The following is a 16568-nucleotide window of genomic DNA, read 5'->3' on the forward strand; positions in this document are numbered from 1 at the left end:
TGCACTCTGCCAATGTTTTTCCTGTAAAAGCTAACAGTGAACTGGCTGTTGGTCTCTTAACAGCAGTGGTTTCAAATAATGTAAAATGGATTATCACACCCAAATGTGTTGGCTTGTGCATTAGGCTTCTCACCTCCCAGCCCAGCTGTGCACCACTCCTGTAGTGTTTACAGAGAAAATACTGACTTGACTAGAAGTCAGAAAAATTTTAAACTCACTCACAAATGGTGAGGAAGCATGTTACATTTTTAAAAAGGAAGAAATAACAGATTTTTGTAATACAAAATATTTTTTCATCTCGACCTAGCAATCTGATATTAGCGAAACACCCCAGAAATCTTGACTGTCTCGACTTTAAGCAATACAAATGTTGTCATGGCTGAACAACCAACTACATAGGTAGCTCTGAGAATTTCATTTGTCATCTTTGTGTTTCGTTGTGTATTCCCATCTTTTCTAGCGCTCTTCTGCAACTATAAGAAAATAAAATGATGCCAACATTTAAATAGTAAGGCTTAAATTCCTCAGCTGTTGTACATGTCCATGGCTCTTTTTGTAAACCATTGGCAACCTCCAAAGTATCTGGTGCAAAATTCTCTCAAAAAGAGCATGAGCTGTAGTTAATTACAGGTCTTCAGTCTGATTGTTCTGTTAGATCTTTCCAATAGTAGGACCACAAATACAGCAACTAATTTAGTTTGGAAAAGATGCAAATCTATATGCATAATCAGGAAAAGAAAATAATGGTGGAGTTTTTTGTCTTTCTTTATTTTTTAGCTATACAAGGATCGGGTGTCATCTTTAGAACTGTGGAAGTTACTTTACATAAAGAGGGGAACACTTTTGGGTTTGTAATAAGAGGTGAGTTATTAAATATGAATGGTCTGTATTTTTGAAATCAGCAAAAGAAGCAAAGTTTTTACAGCACTAAGAAATCATTTCAAGATTTATGGCCTACAGTTTGTAAAAAATCTTTGTGATTTATGTATTATATCTTCCATACATTACCGTACTACTTTTATGAACTGATGTAATATTTGTTTATGGAACAACAGTAATTAATCCGCTATGCCAAGAACATGACAAACTTCATTTCATGTTACGACCAGACTCTGCTGCCACTGAAAGCAGCAGGAAGCTGTTTTATTCCATAAAATAGTAGTTCTGAAAAAAAAAGAAAAAGAAAAAAAAAGATTCACATATACACTTTCTATAAATTAGGCATGGAATCTGATTAAACCTGCTGGCAGCCTGAGGTATATAACAAAAGTATTTTCTCTGACTTAGAGAAGAGAAGAAAACATGCAGCTGTTAAGTAATATACCCCAGTGATACATTATGGGAAGTGTATTGGTTTCTTCAGGGGAAAAAAAAAAAAAAAAACGAACCAAAAAAAAAACAAAAATGGTGTAACTGTGTTGTGGTGGTTTTTTATCACTTCTTTAATATATAAATTCCTTAGTGGCTACTCATTTTTTGGAGTACACACACAGTACAGGTGTTTTATTTTCTCAGTGCAGCAAACATTACAGAACAGTAAGTTTTCACAATGAGATCAGATTTCTAAGCAGTTTCTAAGAAAGGACTACACCTTTAATAAGAATCACTCTGTAAGAAATGTTGTATAAAGTATCATCTATACCATACATTAGGTCAATTTTATTTCAAGTGAACATCAGTGCAGATTCATATGAATGGCTTCATCATTTTTCCTCCTTTTAGCCCATATGTAAGTGTGCATGCTGCAAGTTTTAGACTTACCTCTTGGAAATGAGCTTTCATAAAAAGCATAAAATGAAGGTGGGTTTTCTCTCACTTTTCTCTTTCTAGGTGGAGCACATGATGACAGAAATAAATCTCGTCCTGTTGTAATAACATGTGTTAGACCTGGAGGGCCTGCTGACAGGTACAATTCATCTTTCTCTGTAATGCAAGTGAAAGAGAAATGGAGAAAAGTGAATTATTTGGAATAGAAGTTAAGACTTGGAGTGAAGTAGATGTATTCAAACCTGAACCTTTGAAATTCATGATTTATGTGTTTAATTTTAAAAATAATAACAGTAATAGGAAACTACAGAGGCTCGGCACATCACAGTGTGGTGTGAACTTTAATTAACAGGCTATCTTGCATGTTCCACGACTACCCATTAAACACTTGCAAAAATTAACCTAAACTAGTTAGAACAAATCTCTGTATTAGGTCAAAGAACAATCTTTGCAGCCATCAGACAAGTACTGAAGCTCTTAATTATGCTTTTTAAACCTAACACTACAATCTTTTTCTCTCACACTCCAGACATTTATGTGATTGGGTGTTGTTTTGTTATTGTTTTAGAACATTTCTTCATACCTGCATGCGAGTTCACACATGAATTCACCTGGAAAACTTCTGAGTGTAGGTTTATGGTTTGGCCCAATGAACATCTTCCTTTTGTAATGCCATCTTGTATCTGTATAAAGGAAAAATATTCACTTTGTGTGTAATTTTAATTCATATTTTCAAAACCAGCATTTGTGCCCTTAAATCTTTAAAGAAACTTAAAGGGCATTTTTTTAAAGGAGATTGATATTCTATAGCTTATGTTGACATATTTGCCCTTTGAAGCATCAATTGAGAAGCAAACATTTTGAGAGAGCTTTCGATTTTTATTCCTCCCTTTTTTCACCACCCTCATCATCCCTGCCTTCTTGTTTTTCTCCCTGATTAAGTTGGCAATGTTAGTACTCCATTTTCTGTTATAAGTCTGATCATGTTATGAGATAAGCCTAGGAGACAGTGTACGTTTATAAGCAAATTGTTTTTAGGTAGGAAGAAAAGAAAAATTGAACTATCCAAGTAGGATATATTTTTGAAGAAAATCAGTAAATGGACATTTGTATTTTGCAATCTGTTTCTTCACCTGCATGTTCGTAGTACCTCATACATATTTTTCAGCACGTATCTGTGAGGGACAGCGTTTATGTATGTGTGAAAGCAGAGTTGTGTGGACGAGGCAGAAACAAAGCATATGTTGACGCAGAAGCTATACTTGGTTGTGATTTAACATGACTTGATTATTTAGCTATGTGTTAAGCTGTTTTCCAATCGCTGACTTTCCAATTAAAGCAATTTTCTTTCCACTGTGCCCTCTGAACGTTCTCACTGTCAACGTAAATGTTAAGTCAAGAGGGATGGATGTCAGAGAGGGTGTGAGAGAATCGTTTTGCATAAACAGTATTATCTCCAAATCAATTTATCTTATATTAATAAAGATCATTCCTTTAATCTCCCTTCAGAGAGGGCACAATCAAACCCGGGGACAGGCTGCTGAGTGTTGATGGGATCCGACTGCTTGGAACAACACACGCTGAAGCTATGAGTATTCTCAAACAATGCGGACAAGAGGCGACTCTGCTGGTTGAATACGATGTCTCAGTAATGGGTACGTTGAGAAGTGGGGCTTTAGTTCTGGGAACCATCTGTGCTGTTTTGCTGCCTGTTCTTGATGAGCTATTTTAGAATTGATTGTGATTTGTTATGCTCCTAGCAGCACTGATATTCTCTTCCGCACCGTATCATTAATCTTGGGTTCATAAAAAGGTGAGCAGTATTTTACTGCAATTTAGCATTCTGACATGGTTTGTAGAGTGAAACCATAGTGTGGATTCTAGCAAAGTAACTTTTCCAGTGACTAGTTTGTAATAAAGGTTAATGAAGTGTAAGCATTTCTATGTCACATGGAAGAGGGTTTACTTGCCCATACAGGAATTCTTTCACCTTTTGCCAGTGCAGCTAGGTGGCCAAGCCATTATAAAAAGTGACAAAACTGCCATATAGTGGGAAGAAGAAAAGTTGTTAAGAAACATAGAGGTGGCAAGTCATGACTTGAGAAATGAGCTAACAGTTCATACAAACTGCTGCTGAACTCACTGAAGGTATTGGAGGATTTTTGGAAAGTCAAGGAGAGCAGGTGATTTTTCACAACAGGTTTGGGAATGAGTTATTTCCATGTGCTGTGCAAGGTGTCATATCCCCTCCACTTTTGCAAGACAGTCAAAATTGGTGGCAGCAAGAAATTGAAATACTCACCAGTCAGACTAAAGCATTTCTTCTTTGTTTGGGGATTTTTCTGTTCTATTCCTCCTCAGTTCCACAGTCAGATTTCTAGCCTAGAAGGAAAGTGGCCTCCTAGGAATTTGTGAAATAGCACTGTCAAACTTCAAAGCACTGGAAAATATTAACACTTAGAAGAATAATGTAAGATATTTGTTTATTCTGGAAGAGCTCTCTTTGTTCTCTCCAAGACACAGATCTTTTTTATTATAATATATGTCTGTGATTATTTAACTATCCATAATGGAGTGACAGGTTTGCATGGTGTCTGGCAGTTCTGCTGGACATTCATGCAAGGTTCATGTCCAGAAATGTAGTGAGAGCTCTGCATCTGGACAGGAACCTCCCATGTAGTAGATGAAATGCAGGTGATTTTGTAACCTGAAGGGAATAGAATTTAGCTGTTTTCATATTTTTTTGTTGTTTTTTCTTTTTGAAGATGATGGATGACTAAATATTTTCTATCATCAGTGTTAAAAACAGATTCTTCAAACTCTGCCTTCTCTATGAGAAAGATCTCGTTGAAATAAACCCCTGACTTTGGACAGCCACAGTTTCCAACTAGTCTTTAATTTTAGAGAAAACTCAGAGGAAACCGAAGGAGGTGGAAGAACTTGAGACTTGTTGAGTTGTAAAGAAAAAAAAGGAAAAGGGAATCAAACACTGAAAAATTTATGGGATAGTGGTCCTGCAATGTCACCAAGAAGAAATAAGGAGGGATCCAGTAGGCTCTCTGTCTCATGCATTATGTTTTTGTTAGATTTTATCTAACCCCCAGTTGTTTTTTACTTTTTCAAACGTGCACACCATGCATTGTTTTCCAGTGGTATTGTGAAAAATTTCGTTGGGAGGCTTTCTTTGCTTTTTGCAGTTATATTATGAGTAGACCATGTCCCAAAGGCTGAAAATCACTCGTCCTAATCTATTCATTCCTGGCCCTTGAAAATGGTGTTGATCTGGATCTTCATTTACTACTACTCAAGTCAAAGTTGTGAGCAAAATAAAAGGGAGGATATGAACCATGACCAGAAATTTAAGAATTAGAAAAATGTTACTCTGTTCTCCATCTCTTCTGTTACCCACAAGATAAGATATTTGCAATGCCACCTCAGGGTTGATATGAATATAAAAAATAGGCTAAAACTAGCGGAATAGTACTAGATAAAATGGCTTATCTGTACTGTTGCCTGAAACTGGTTTGGTAGTTTAGCGTGCTGAGAGCAAAGAAACAATCCAAAAGTTCTTTGAGAGCTTGGTCCATTCTATAGGGTCCTCCTAGAATAAACTTTCAGTGACATATCTTACTCACAGAGATACAATTGTTCCATTATTTGCTTTAAAATCTTCTCTTCTGTTAGCAGATGGCTACATCCTATAAAGTAGAGTTTCATGCGACCAGAACTGGAAAGAGCCATAAAATATATTCTGATAGCATGAAATTGGAACTTAATTTGAAAAGGTTACAGTAGATGAAGAAAATAATCCTGAGCTATTTTTCAGCTACAGTCCTGTGGTGTGTAACTGACTTTTTATACTCCTGTAAGCATAAGCTGTTTCAAAGGTGCTATATTTCTCTAAGTTTTGTTCCTTTGCCTGAAGTCTTCAAGAGGTCATTTGGGAAGCTTGTACATTTTATTGGTTCTGGAACCTAGACAAACTGGAATAGAAGAAAAGCATCAAGGGGTTCCATACAGGGTACATAAGTGTGTAAATATTTTAAGAAATGTGGCTAGTCCCTCTGAACTCACTCATGCTTGCTTAAATGCAGTCTCAAGTATCTTGCTCAGCTGGGTCTTAGGAAGTAAACTTGTTGATTCAGCATCATGAAGGAGATGTTTTTAGCTTTTCTTGGTGTGTGGTGGAGGCGATGGTTATTTTGTGTCTTTTTTTTTTCTCCGACTTAGAGAACTTTCAGTTTAGTTAGCCAGATGAATTCCATAATGTCTTATATCATGGAGTGCATAAGCTTTACATCACACTTATCTAAGAAATCAGGGCTTCCTAATAAGAAAATGTGTTTGAGAGATCTTTCAGTTAGAGATAAAAATCATGTAGGAATGACTTATGAATATGGAATGCAATGATAATAATAAGCTGCAAACAGAGATTCACACTTCCCCCTTCTAAAAAGAGAAATATAAGCTTATCACTACATTTATGTGGAACAAGAGCAGAGGCAGTGTGCCTTCAGGTTTTCTAGAAGCTGCATTGATGCTCCTGGGCTGTCTACTGTCTCTGTAGCTGGGGTTGCGTAAGTTCAACTTGGGTTGAATCTTCCATATTTACTCTGAAAGTCAGCATTCAGAAAAGTTCAAAGGTAATGGCTACCTTTAAAGGTTTAAAGTCTGGCCTATAACATTTTTGCATAGCTCTGGTTCATCAATTTCTGCTGTTGAGCTTTTGAGCAATCTACTTCTTACATTTTGGATATTATTGCTGGGGTAATCTTTGAACCAAGAATCCTTTAGTTAAACAAGACTATTAGTCATGGCCAGAACTTAGGCACAAACTTAATCTTTTTATATTTTTCTTATTTATTTTTTTTTTAGCTATTTGCGTCTAAGAGACCCAAAGTCATTCTATCTCATCTTTTCACTCTGTGTTACTTAGTTCAAGCCACATGTGCCCTTAATCTTCAGAAATGAAGGAACATATTGCTCATTCTAATTCCATATGTTTATCTGGCTTATTTAACGATTTGTGCACTTATCTGAGCCAGAATACACTTACTGTAATGTGGCACCCTGTAATAGTTCTCTGCAAAGACGGTCAGCTGTTTTTTTTTGTCCCAAGCTACCTGCATCACCCTGACATAGCACCACCACTCCACTTTAGCTAGAACAGCATCCTCAGTTTTCTGAATTCTGTGCTTACCATTCATACAACTTTATTGAATGGAAATTATTCTTGCAATCATTTGCTAGTAAATCTGACAGCAGTTTGACAAATACTGTCCAGCTTTTTGGCTCTTTGATTTCACACATTTAAAAAAAAAAAAAAGGCAGTAACAATTTTATGAGAGTACATTTACAGAAATCTGCCTCACTCTCCAATAATTCTGACAGGAATTCAATGCCTGACAAGAAAAACACTAGGAAAAGGAAGCACGCGTAGTTTAAACACCAGCTGATATAATCTGTGATTCAGCGTAGACTTCCAGTAATTTTTGCAAGACGTTAAGAAATGTGGGAGAAAAAAAGAACCGTGTGGGCTGCCCCTTAAGTTGCATAAAGCAAAATAACTCAAGCATACCCAGAGCTGTGGAGACCTTTAAGTGTTACCAGGTTTTACAAGACCAAGGAACAGGAGTCATTGCACTCTAGCATTTGACTGTAGCTGCAGGTCTCCTGACTGTCACAGAGCAATGGACCGAGGTGCTTTGAAATTCTAAATATAAATGAGTTAGTTAAATCTTTAGAGAAGAGTTCCTCTTCAGAGACAGATTGAGAGAAAATTCTGGTGCAAAGACAAGGTCATAATAGCTCAAGTTGTTGAAGTGTTACTCTACTTTAAATACTGCTACACAAGCACATACTCAAATTATGCCAGAAGACAATGAATGAAGTTGAATGTGCCAGTTAGGAAATGTTACGGTTCAGATTGTCTGCTCAGTCTCTGTCCAGCTAGGTGTGCAAGTAATGCAGTCACGAGAGCCACATGGGAGAGAATAACCATATGCAGTTACTCATTACGTATTTTCTTTCTGTCTTCGGTACGTGGCCACAGGCTTATGAAGGGCACCATGTTAATCCTTGGCTGAATGCTAAGTCATTAATTTCCTGATTTTTTTTTTTTTTTGAGGCCTTAGTCATGCTACAGTGTGTGTGCTTCAGGCAATATGCAGATCTCAAGGAGACAACCTCAGTGTCCCAAGGTCATTCCAAATCTGTAGGCTCTTGATTAAGGCAGAGGATGACGTAGACATCTCTCTCTCTAATAGCTGCAGAAATATCCACTCACAGATATATCACTACAAAAACCATGTGGGTTTTTTGGTCTCTTCTGGAGGCCAATGCACCATCCACATTCATGCCGTGCAAACTAAGTGGACGTTTAGGTCTATGTGCTCTATAATGTCAGTCTCCCATTGTACTATTTAAGTTCTTTGTTTATCAAACGCACTATTTGTGCTCTCTGCTGTCAGTGCCCAGATGCCTGCATCAGGGCCATTAGTATGAACTGACAATCAGCAGTGAACATGCACAATAAGTGAGTTCTCTCTCTCTCAGTTGTGCTAGCTTGTTAGGATTTCATCTAGAGAAAGACACATGTTGGGACATGACATCCTTGGCACCAGAAAAAGCTTTTTCCTTTGGAGTTGTCTGTGGCTTTTTTTTTTTTTTTTTTTTTTCTGTCTCTTTCTGCTATCAAGTTTTATGACTTTCAGGACTGCTTTTTCACAATAGTCAGGGGGTTCTTCCCTTTAACCCTTCATCTCATGCTGCTACCAAATACAATACATACTGGTTTCACTGAGTCTTGTCTTTGCTTATAAGTGGACCTGTCAGGCAGGCAAGTTCCTACGTGCTTGCCTGCTTTAATCTACTCTGCTTACATGGTTTAAAAGGAAAACAATACCTTTTTAACATTTCTTAAGATAAATGGATGGCATAGATACCTAAGGTAAATACTTACTATGGTTTAAACAAAGATTCATCATTTTGGTCTTGCAACTTCAAAACCCCGTTCTTGATTTGTCAGTGCTTTGTGTGATGAAGAGATCCTGCCATTGACTACAGATATTGAAACAATAAAATGGTTGCAAATAGTGACTGATTTAGTTTAAATGTCCTCTCAACCTTTATACAAATTGTGACAGGGAGAAAGAGAATGTGGTACTTCAAAGCAGCACCGAGTTGTCTTCTCAATGTTATTTGACCTTCTTTCCTTCCTCGCAGTTTCCTCTTTACTCATTACACAGCTCCCACCCAACTCATTCACTTCTAGCTACCTCAAAACTTAAAATGCTTGTCTTATGGAGGGGATACTTGTTTCACCATAAGGACTCCTGAGTAGTAAAAGAGGTGTTGAATCAGTCCTTGTAAGAAAAGAACGTGTGTATATGTCATACACTGTAACACTCTATTGCAGTAGCAATGTCAATTTCTTGTTTCCCAACATTATGGGTTTTTTTGGTGTATGTATGAGCTTATATCTTCAACAGTGTTTACCGTACATTTTTATGTACTATTCTCTGTTTCTCTGTGGGGAAGAGGTCAGGGAGAAAAAACTGTGTGGTATTATGTCTGTACCCAAGTAGTTCCTCAAAAGAGTGAGAACGATTAGGTCTACCAGTCTGCTCCGTATTATTTGCTGGGACCAGCTGTTCAGCACCATACATACGTGCTTCCTGGGGACCAAGCAGAAAAGGCTTGAGAGACATAGACCAGTGGACTTCAAATATGTTTGCTGACAGCAAAGAAGCATAAAGGTTCAGGATCCCACGTTCCTTCATGTCTCTTCCTGTCTGTTTCATGCAAGTGTGACAGTGTTTTGTTTTTTTTTCCTCTGTTCTTTGTTCTTATCCTGGTTCCTAATTGCATTACAATCCCTTTTTTCCAACAGCTGCTTGAATTTCCTTTCCTTACTGACCAGATGGAGACTCCTTTTCTAGAAATTCCTAAATCCCCATCGTGCTATCTCTCTTCTTACAGCCCAATTTTCTCTTCTCTTTTGCCAAGTAAGCCTTAGGTAATTTTCCCACATACTTCTTTTTTCTCACACTACTGATTTCCTTCCATAAAATCCTTTTCCAGTTTCTGTGCCCACCCCTCTTTAGCACTTCCTCCCATCCTTGTCTTTCAGCAAACCACTCCCAAGTTCCTTGTACTACAGCTTCTTTTCAGATTGATCACCTTCTCCCCTCGGTTCCTTTCCCATGTTCCTCCTCTTCTTGCTCAAGAAGTCCAAGTCTCCCCTTCTCCTGACATTCCTCTTGACTCTCAGAACCAGATCTGTCAGGGAATGACAACTCACGGAGAACATGACTTTTCAGTATAAAGTCCACAGAATTTTCTGTGTGGGGATAAAGTAGTACTCTTTTCCCTAATGATGCTCTCAGACACGGCTGACCTGTTTCAGCTGAAATAACTAAGGGAAGAAAAAAATAAAGCCTGAGAGAGGTAATTGTTATAAGAAAAAAAGAAATCACACCAACTATTTAGTCCATGCATGGCCAAGTGGTAGGTTTTAAGTAATTAAAATCAAGGTGTTTTATTGAGAAGTGTCAAACAATGTTAAGAAGAGCTGTGATTCCCAAGGATGTTTGCCCTATAGTGTTTTTTTATTTTCTTTTCTCTGACTGGTCATGATTTGTTGTTACAATTTGATAGCCATGTTGCGACTAGATAATTACAGAAATTAAAGGGGAGTCATCGTGTTTTATAAGTATTTCATAAATCTTACAGATAATACTTTCTTTACAAACTTCTTGATCATCCCTAAAGAGAAATAAATAGAGTTTAGTAGAACTATATAAGTTACAAATTACTCTAACAGGTCCAATTAACATTTCTCTCTAGTGCTTTTGAAACCCTGGCCTCATTAAAAGCAGCTTAATAAACATTACCTTGTACAGGAGAAAAAACTGTAAAGGTGAAATGAGATGTCCCTGTAACTGAAAACTAAAAATACAACTTAATTGTCATAAATTGTAAGGAAAGGGTATGTGTGGGGTATTCTCTTCCAAGTTCCACTTCTTAAATGAAAAAAAATTCTGCGCTGTCTTGCTGTTTACTGAGAGTAATGGACAAATTTGTCTTCAAAGACTTGTCAGGAAGGTGAAACCTATACTTGAATGCAGTTAGTCTAACTAGTGTACAATTCAAAAAAAAAATAGTCCGAGATATCTAATATATTTCATGATGGGCATTCATTAAAGTAAAGCCTTCATAATCCATTGTGCTATCTCCTCACAAAGCACATGGTCTGAATTTTTATGTGCTAATTCAAAGGTTTGGATGCTCAAAAGGAAGCAGCCTCTGTCATAAAAAATAAAAACCATTCTGCTTCATCTAGTAATTATTTAAAAATAAACAATGGGAAGAGGAGATGGCTGTAACAAGCTGTCCTCTGCACCATCCAGTCAATAACCCTCCTATGTATATGTCTTACTGGTTTGTTGCAAGGAAAGCTTTTTACTCTACTTTCAGTGACTGATGGGAAAATTATTGGTTAAATCTTTCCATGTTGCATGAGGGCTACCCAGATGTAATGCAGTGTGAAAGAGAATAACCATCTCTGCTCCAAGGTCACACCTCCTGTCAGCTGTAAGTTAAGTCAAGAGGTCTTTCATTAAGTTGGTTTATCTGTTATTTAGCATGTTGGTCAACAGCAAACTAATGAGAATAACGAATTATCCCGATTTGCAGTGGTATGAAAAAAAAAAAAATAATTGAGCAGGTAGCTGAAGTACTTAAAGTCAGAGAGCAGGTGTGAAAGTTTTACAAAGAGGATGATAATTAAACTTCCTGGAGATTAAAGGATCTTCTGCATGTGCTATGCAATTCAATGCAAGAGAAACATGGTAATCAGAAAAAATCCAATTAAAAAAGTTCAGCCTTGGATTTGGCTTAGTGGCATTGCAGTCATCCAAGAGACTAAGGGACAGATTTGATTTTCTTTATATCAGAGAGAACTTGGGCTGTAACCCCAGAAGCTGTGTCTAAAAGGGCCCATCTCTGAGGAAAGAACAGCAGCAGCAAAGGCACCATTCCTGCCTGTGTGCCAGGGAGAGGAAAGCACTCAGAATCTCCCAAGACTCTCCCTGAGGGAAGTGTTTGAAAAATCCAGAATCAAACTACTCCATCCTTTTGATATTTTTTTCATTAGTATGACTGTGCCTGATGGGTTAGGTCAAGGGGAGAAAACCCAAGAATAACTTCACTCGTTTCCTGGAACACCTTTGCTGGGCATGAACTACGAGGTTAAATTTGGATGAAGTAGGGCAGATTTTCAGTCCTTTTTACTAAGGTTCATGGTTTATTTTTCATTTTACAGAACTGAAAAAAGGTGGATTTTTAAACTATGAATATTTTTAGGTATTTTGCCTAAATATTAAATGTCTCAAATCAATGGCCTTTTGGTGCAAAACTGGTATGAATGTGATCTGAAGCAGATCCTTTGAGACTGCACTACCTAGTATTCATCATGTGGGAGATGTGTACTGCTCAGAAAAGATAGTACTAAGGCTTGTGAGCTGGAAATACAGGTGGGGAAAAATCAATGTCTAAGCTGAACGAGTTATCTTGAAATCAACAAAGATACTCAGAGATAATTGCACCAGTGGCATTTCTTGCAACGTGATTTTGTTACACAGAATTGTACTTCTGAGGCTGTTACTCAGTTGTACGATGAGTAAAATGTTCTACTCTCTGTGTATTTGTTATTTGGATCACATTCCCCTACAGTAATTCTAAAAACCCATAATAACCTGTCTTTGCATCTTTTTCTAAATACATGGTTACCATGCTTCGTCGTTTTTAAGAGATCATTTCACAGCCTATGAACTCAGTATTTATAAGCATGGTTTGGGGAAACAAGTTGATAAAAATTACTCCATGTGTTAGGCAGTCTTCAGCCAAAAATGCTATTGGATTTGATTTTTATTATTTTTTTTTTAATCAATTCATTGGTGACTAGTGGTGTTTGACCTTCTGTGAGTCTCATGCTTTTCATTTGTAGGGAAACTGGCCAGAATATTCTGACAGCTGTTATCAATTGGTCATGTTGCTGTTACAGTGTAGATGCTGGAGGACCTTAACAAAATGATGTTTCTGTCATAATTGAATCTGCATTCAAAATAAAACAAATGCAAGCAGGTTTCATTTGAATCTTACCTGCTTTCTTCTTGGGGGAAGAGGAGGGGGTGGGAGTGGTTTTATGAAGAGTGCTTATCCAGACCATTCACAGGTTTCATCTTTAGTTGCAATTCTGACTCTAGCAGAAAAGTCATGGCTCACTGAAGCCAGAAAAAGTGCTGAGCCCTTCTGAGGAGACGAGCGGTGAAGGATAAGACAGCTTCCCAAGGTTGCAGGTAAAGCTGTGGCAAGCAGAAGCTTTTTCCTTCCTCTTTTCTGCCTCCAGACATTTCTTCCCTGACTGAAAACTGAAGTTTGACACATCAAACCCACACCACTGCAAAAGCAGTCTTCCCTGTAAACGAGTCAAGTCAGGTGGTGACCCAGACCCTCAGGTTACCTGGATGAAATTGGAAGTAGAACAGGGCTTTGCCAATCGACAAAATTGACCATAGGGTATCAAAGGCAATGAGGCTCTGGGGATAACAGAGACACACCGTGGGAGAACAGAAATAGTGATGATATTGAAGAAGGAAGGGCTTTTTAGGATGAGTTTTTCTCTTGCCTTACACAGAGGTGTATATAAACCATATTGCCTCTGAATTACGGGGTTGTTTTCACTTTTTTTCTGGCGTATACTCCAAAGGTTTTATACATGAAAAGATGGTGTATGTACACCTTGAGGCAGAGCTTTGGGACTTGTTTCATGTGACTTAGAAAGTGTCTCCACACTTTCTTTAAAAACTCCTAGTTGGGTTTTTCTTTATCCTTCATTTTATATCCAAAAGCTATTGCTGATTCAGGTCATCCTGCCTGAGTTTTTAATTGAAATCTGAAGGTCTCAAGCAGCTTAAAAAAAAAAAAAAAAAGAAAAAAAGGACTGCAAACATACTTAGCCTGTGGTTTCCACACTGTCATTAATATGTGTCTGACACAACCTTTCCAATAACTGGAAAGAAAATCTGAAACAAACTATCCCTGGAATTCCTCCTGCCATTTTTTGGCTCAGGAAGCCCAACAACAACTTAATAACTAGCTGTTCCTAATCACAGTTAACATCTCCATTCAAAAAGATATGCTGAATGCATGTATTTAATGCCCTTGAATTGGATTTTTAGCTAAATGTGTTGTTTTATCTTGATTGAATAGAGTCTGCTAGCTGATGTTCTCTGCTGAATTTAGTAGTTTTTGCATGCACTTGAAGCTGGATCTAATCCCTAGCTACTGCAGTGCTGCAGAGTGCTGCCCTGAAGCATTCCAGATGAGAACAAGAACTACGGATCCTTAGGTGAGCCGTCTGTTGCCTTTCATGAAGTTATCCAAGGCCTGGCCCAAGCCTGTTTGACTCAGGAGAAGGCCTCTCAATGACTTCAGCTGGGATTTAAAATAGGACCCAAAGGAGAAAAATCTAGCCCTTGTCCTACATTTGAAGAGCTTTGCCATTAGGAAAATAAACAGTGGAGCTGAGCTTCTTTGCCCCCCTATCAGTTCTCCCAAAACAGGGACCCAGTCGATACCAACCAAAATGTCTCATGACAGCATAAGAGTCTTCTAATTTTAGCAGTGTTTGCACCACTAAATCAACGTGTGTTTTTTTTTTTCACTGCCAGAGCGAGAGTATCTGCTTTAGGGATTCTACAGCCAACTAACTCTGAAGGGTACAGAAGACCTGTGTTATAAGGAGCTAATTCTGGTGCACGTTATTTAATAACAGCACTGCTTCTGCTCATGAACAGAGGACATGCCAGGCCCACTTTCTCTTTACCTCTTTACGAAGATCTTTCTTTTCTGGTACTTTAACGTTATTGTGGGGATGGGACATACATGCATGAAATTACTGGTTTTGTATTTTTTTGCTGGATTTGTAGTCATTCCCAGTTTGTATCTAGATTGTGGTGAAACTCTCAGTCTTATTGCCTGCAGGAGGAACTCTTAGATTAATAACCACTGTGCATTTCATTTGGTTTGCTTTTTGGCTTTTGCACAACAGACCAGATTTCAAATGTTGATGGTTGGTGTTATAAAACATGGGGAGGCATTGGTGCTGCTGGTCTGTCTCATTCAGTGATTCTGCTGTTCTTTAGCTGGATAGGGAATGTGAGAGAAGCATCAGCTGCTATGTTGAAACTAGAAAACAGCTGCAAAAGAAAAGCAAAAGAGAAAAGATGTGTCCTTTCCGCGCTTCGTTATGAAACCCTTGCAGAAAGAACAGCCTGCTTGAGACTTCTGTAAACCACCTCACAGTTAAACCCACTAATTTTAAGAACTGTTAAAACTTCAGCAGTTTATGCTGAGGTTTTTCTTGTGGCCCCGTTCCAGCTTCACCCAGCTGTCTATATCTGAATTATTTTTTTTAGCATTTTCAGGCAAAATCGTTCTGCCATTTCCAGGACTGAGTTTTAAATAAAGCTGTTTTGCTTATGAATGAGAATGTTGGAGAATCTTTCCTTTAGGATGATGTGTCTTTTCGAAGCACTGGTACACAGACCTGTACTTTAAAGGTAGTGGTTGCAGGAAAGAGAGCTCTTTTCAGGAAAGTCTCTTCTGCTGCTTATCCCAATGAAAATCCACCCAGATGTAGCTACATTTTGAAGTCTTTGAACAGGTACAGCTCAGTGTGCTCAGGAGAAGCAGCATTTTTGATAACTTTCCCAAGAGTTTGCATAAATCAGGGCATGGTTTTTCTTGTCTTTGCAAAGTTTCTTTCAGTTCAGCTCTTCAAGGACTGGAAATGCAAGAATTACAGATGCCCATATAGCCTTACTCAGAGTCCATGCAGCATATGTATTATGGATACAGTTTTTAGTTGGAATATTGCATACAGATGTCTCACATTGGTCTCTCCAGACTAATAGATGCTTTTGACCTTCATTTATTTGATCCTCATTTGTTTATCTATGCAATGGGGAAAATACCACGCTTTTGCTCTGAGGGGTGGTTATGAGACAAAATCATTAATAAACTTGGGTTGTAATGCAGCACTGTACAATAGCTCCCCTGCCCCATGTGCTCAGGCCAGGATGAGAAGAGTATTCAGTAATTAAGGCATGAGAATGAAAGAAAAAGGAAAGAGTTTGGTGCTATTCATGAAATAGTCCCTGTCTACCGTTTCTGCGAGGCTCTTTAAGAGAGAAGAATATGTGAATAAGTAATTAAAGAAGGAAGGTAAAAGTAAGTTCATCCAGGCAATATTCATTTTGAGGTTCGTTAAGTTTAAAGTGCTTTGTGCCCACATGGTGACTGTAATTATTTTCCTTTTTTCTCCTTTTAGTATCATTCTGTAAGTAGAATGGTCTGTCCTTTTTTTTTTTATGTGCATGCGTTTTTATAATGATGTATATATGATGTTCCACTTATTTTAATCAGCTCCTAATTCTTTTTTTGTTGTTTTTTTTTTTTTTTTTTTAATTATTATTATTTGTTTGTGTTTTACCACTTGTGTAAGGACAGTATTTCTGTTAGGGTCAGCTCAGCAGTGTTGCCTTCTTCTGAGCACTGTGGCCTCTAATTTTTCAAGGGCTTTACAGCCTAGGTAAATTGGGGTTGGAAAAGGTAAAGAGAGGGGAGGGGAAGGAAGAGGAGAGGAGAAGACAGAGAAGAAAAGTGAAGAAAAAGACACACTCCTGGAAAAGGTTTTCCACTTTCTCTTTTTCACATTCTCTCCTTTACTCAAATTC

At 37.8% G+C, this 16568-nt stretch overlaps 1 protein-coding gene across 16 annotated transcripts in view; it reads left to right on the plus strand.

Moving 5' to 3' along the window:
* GRIP1 (glutamate receptor interacting protein 1) overlaps nucleotides 1–16568 on the plus strand; it is a 319763-nt gene that overhangs the window by 245465 nt on the left and 57730 nt on the right. For all 16 annotated transcript variants that reach the window (XM_068669271.1, XM_068669275.1, XM_068669276.1 and 13 more), the window contains 3 exons: nucleotides 778–861; nucleotides 1831–1906; nucleotides 3277–3422. In XM_068669271.1, coding sequence (XP_068525372.1) covers nucleotides 778–861; nucleotides 1831–1906; nucleotides 3277–3422 — 306 coding nt within the window. The remainder of the gene's footprint in view (nucleotides 1–777; nucleotides 862–1830; nucleotides 1907–3276; nucleotides 3423–16568) is intronic.

Source organism: Anas acuta, chromosome 1, assembly GCF_963932015.1.
Source record: "Anas acuta chromosome 1, bAnaAcu1.1, whole genome shotgun sequence".
NCBI classification, from domain to species: Eukaryota; Metazoa; Chordata; class Aves; order Anseriformes; family Anatidae; genus Anas; species Anas acuta.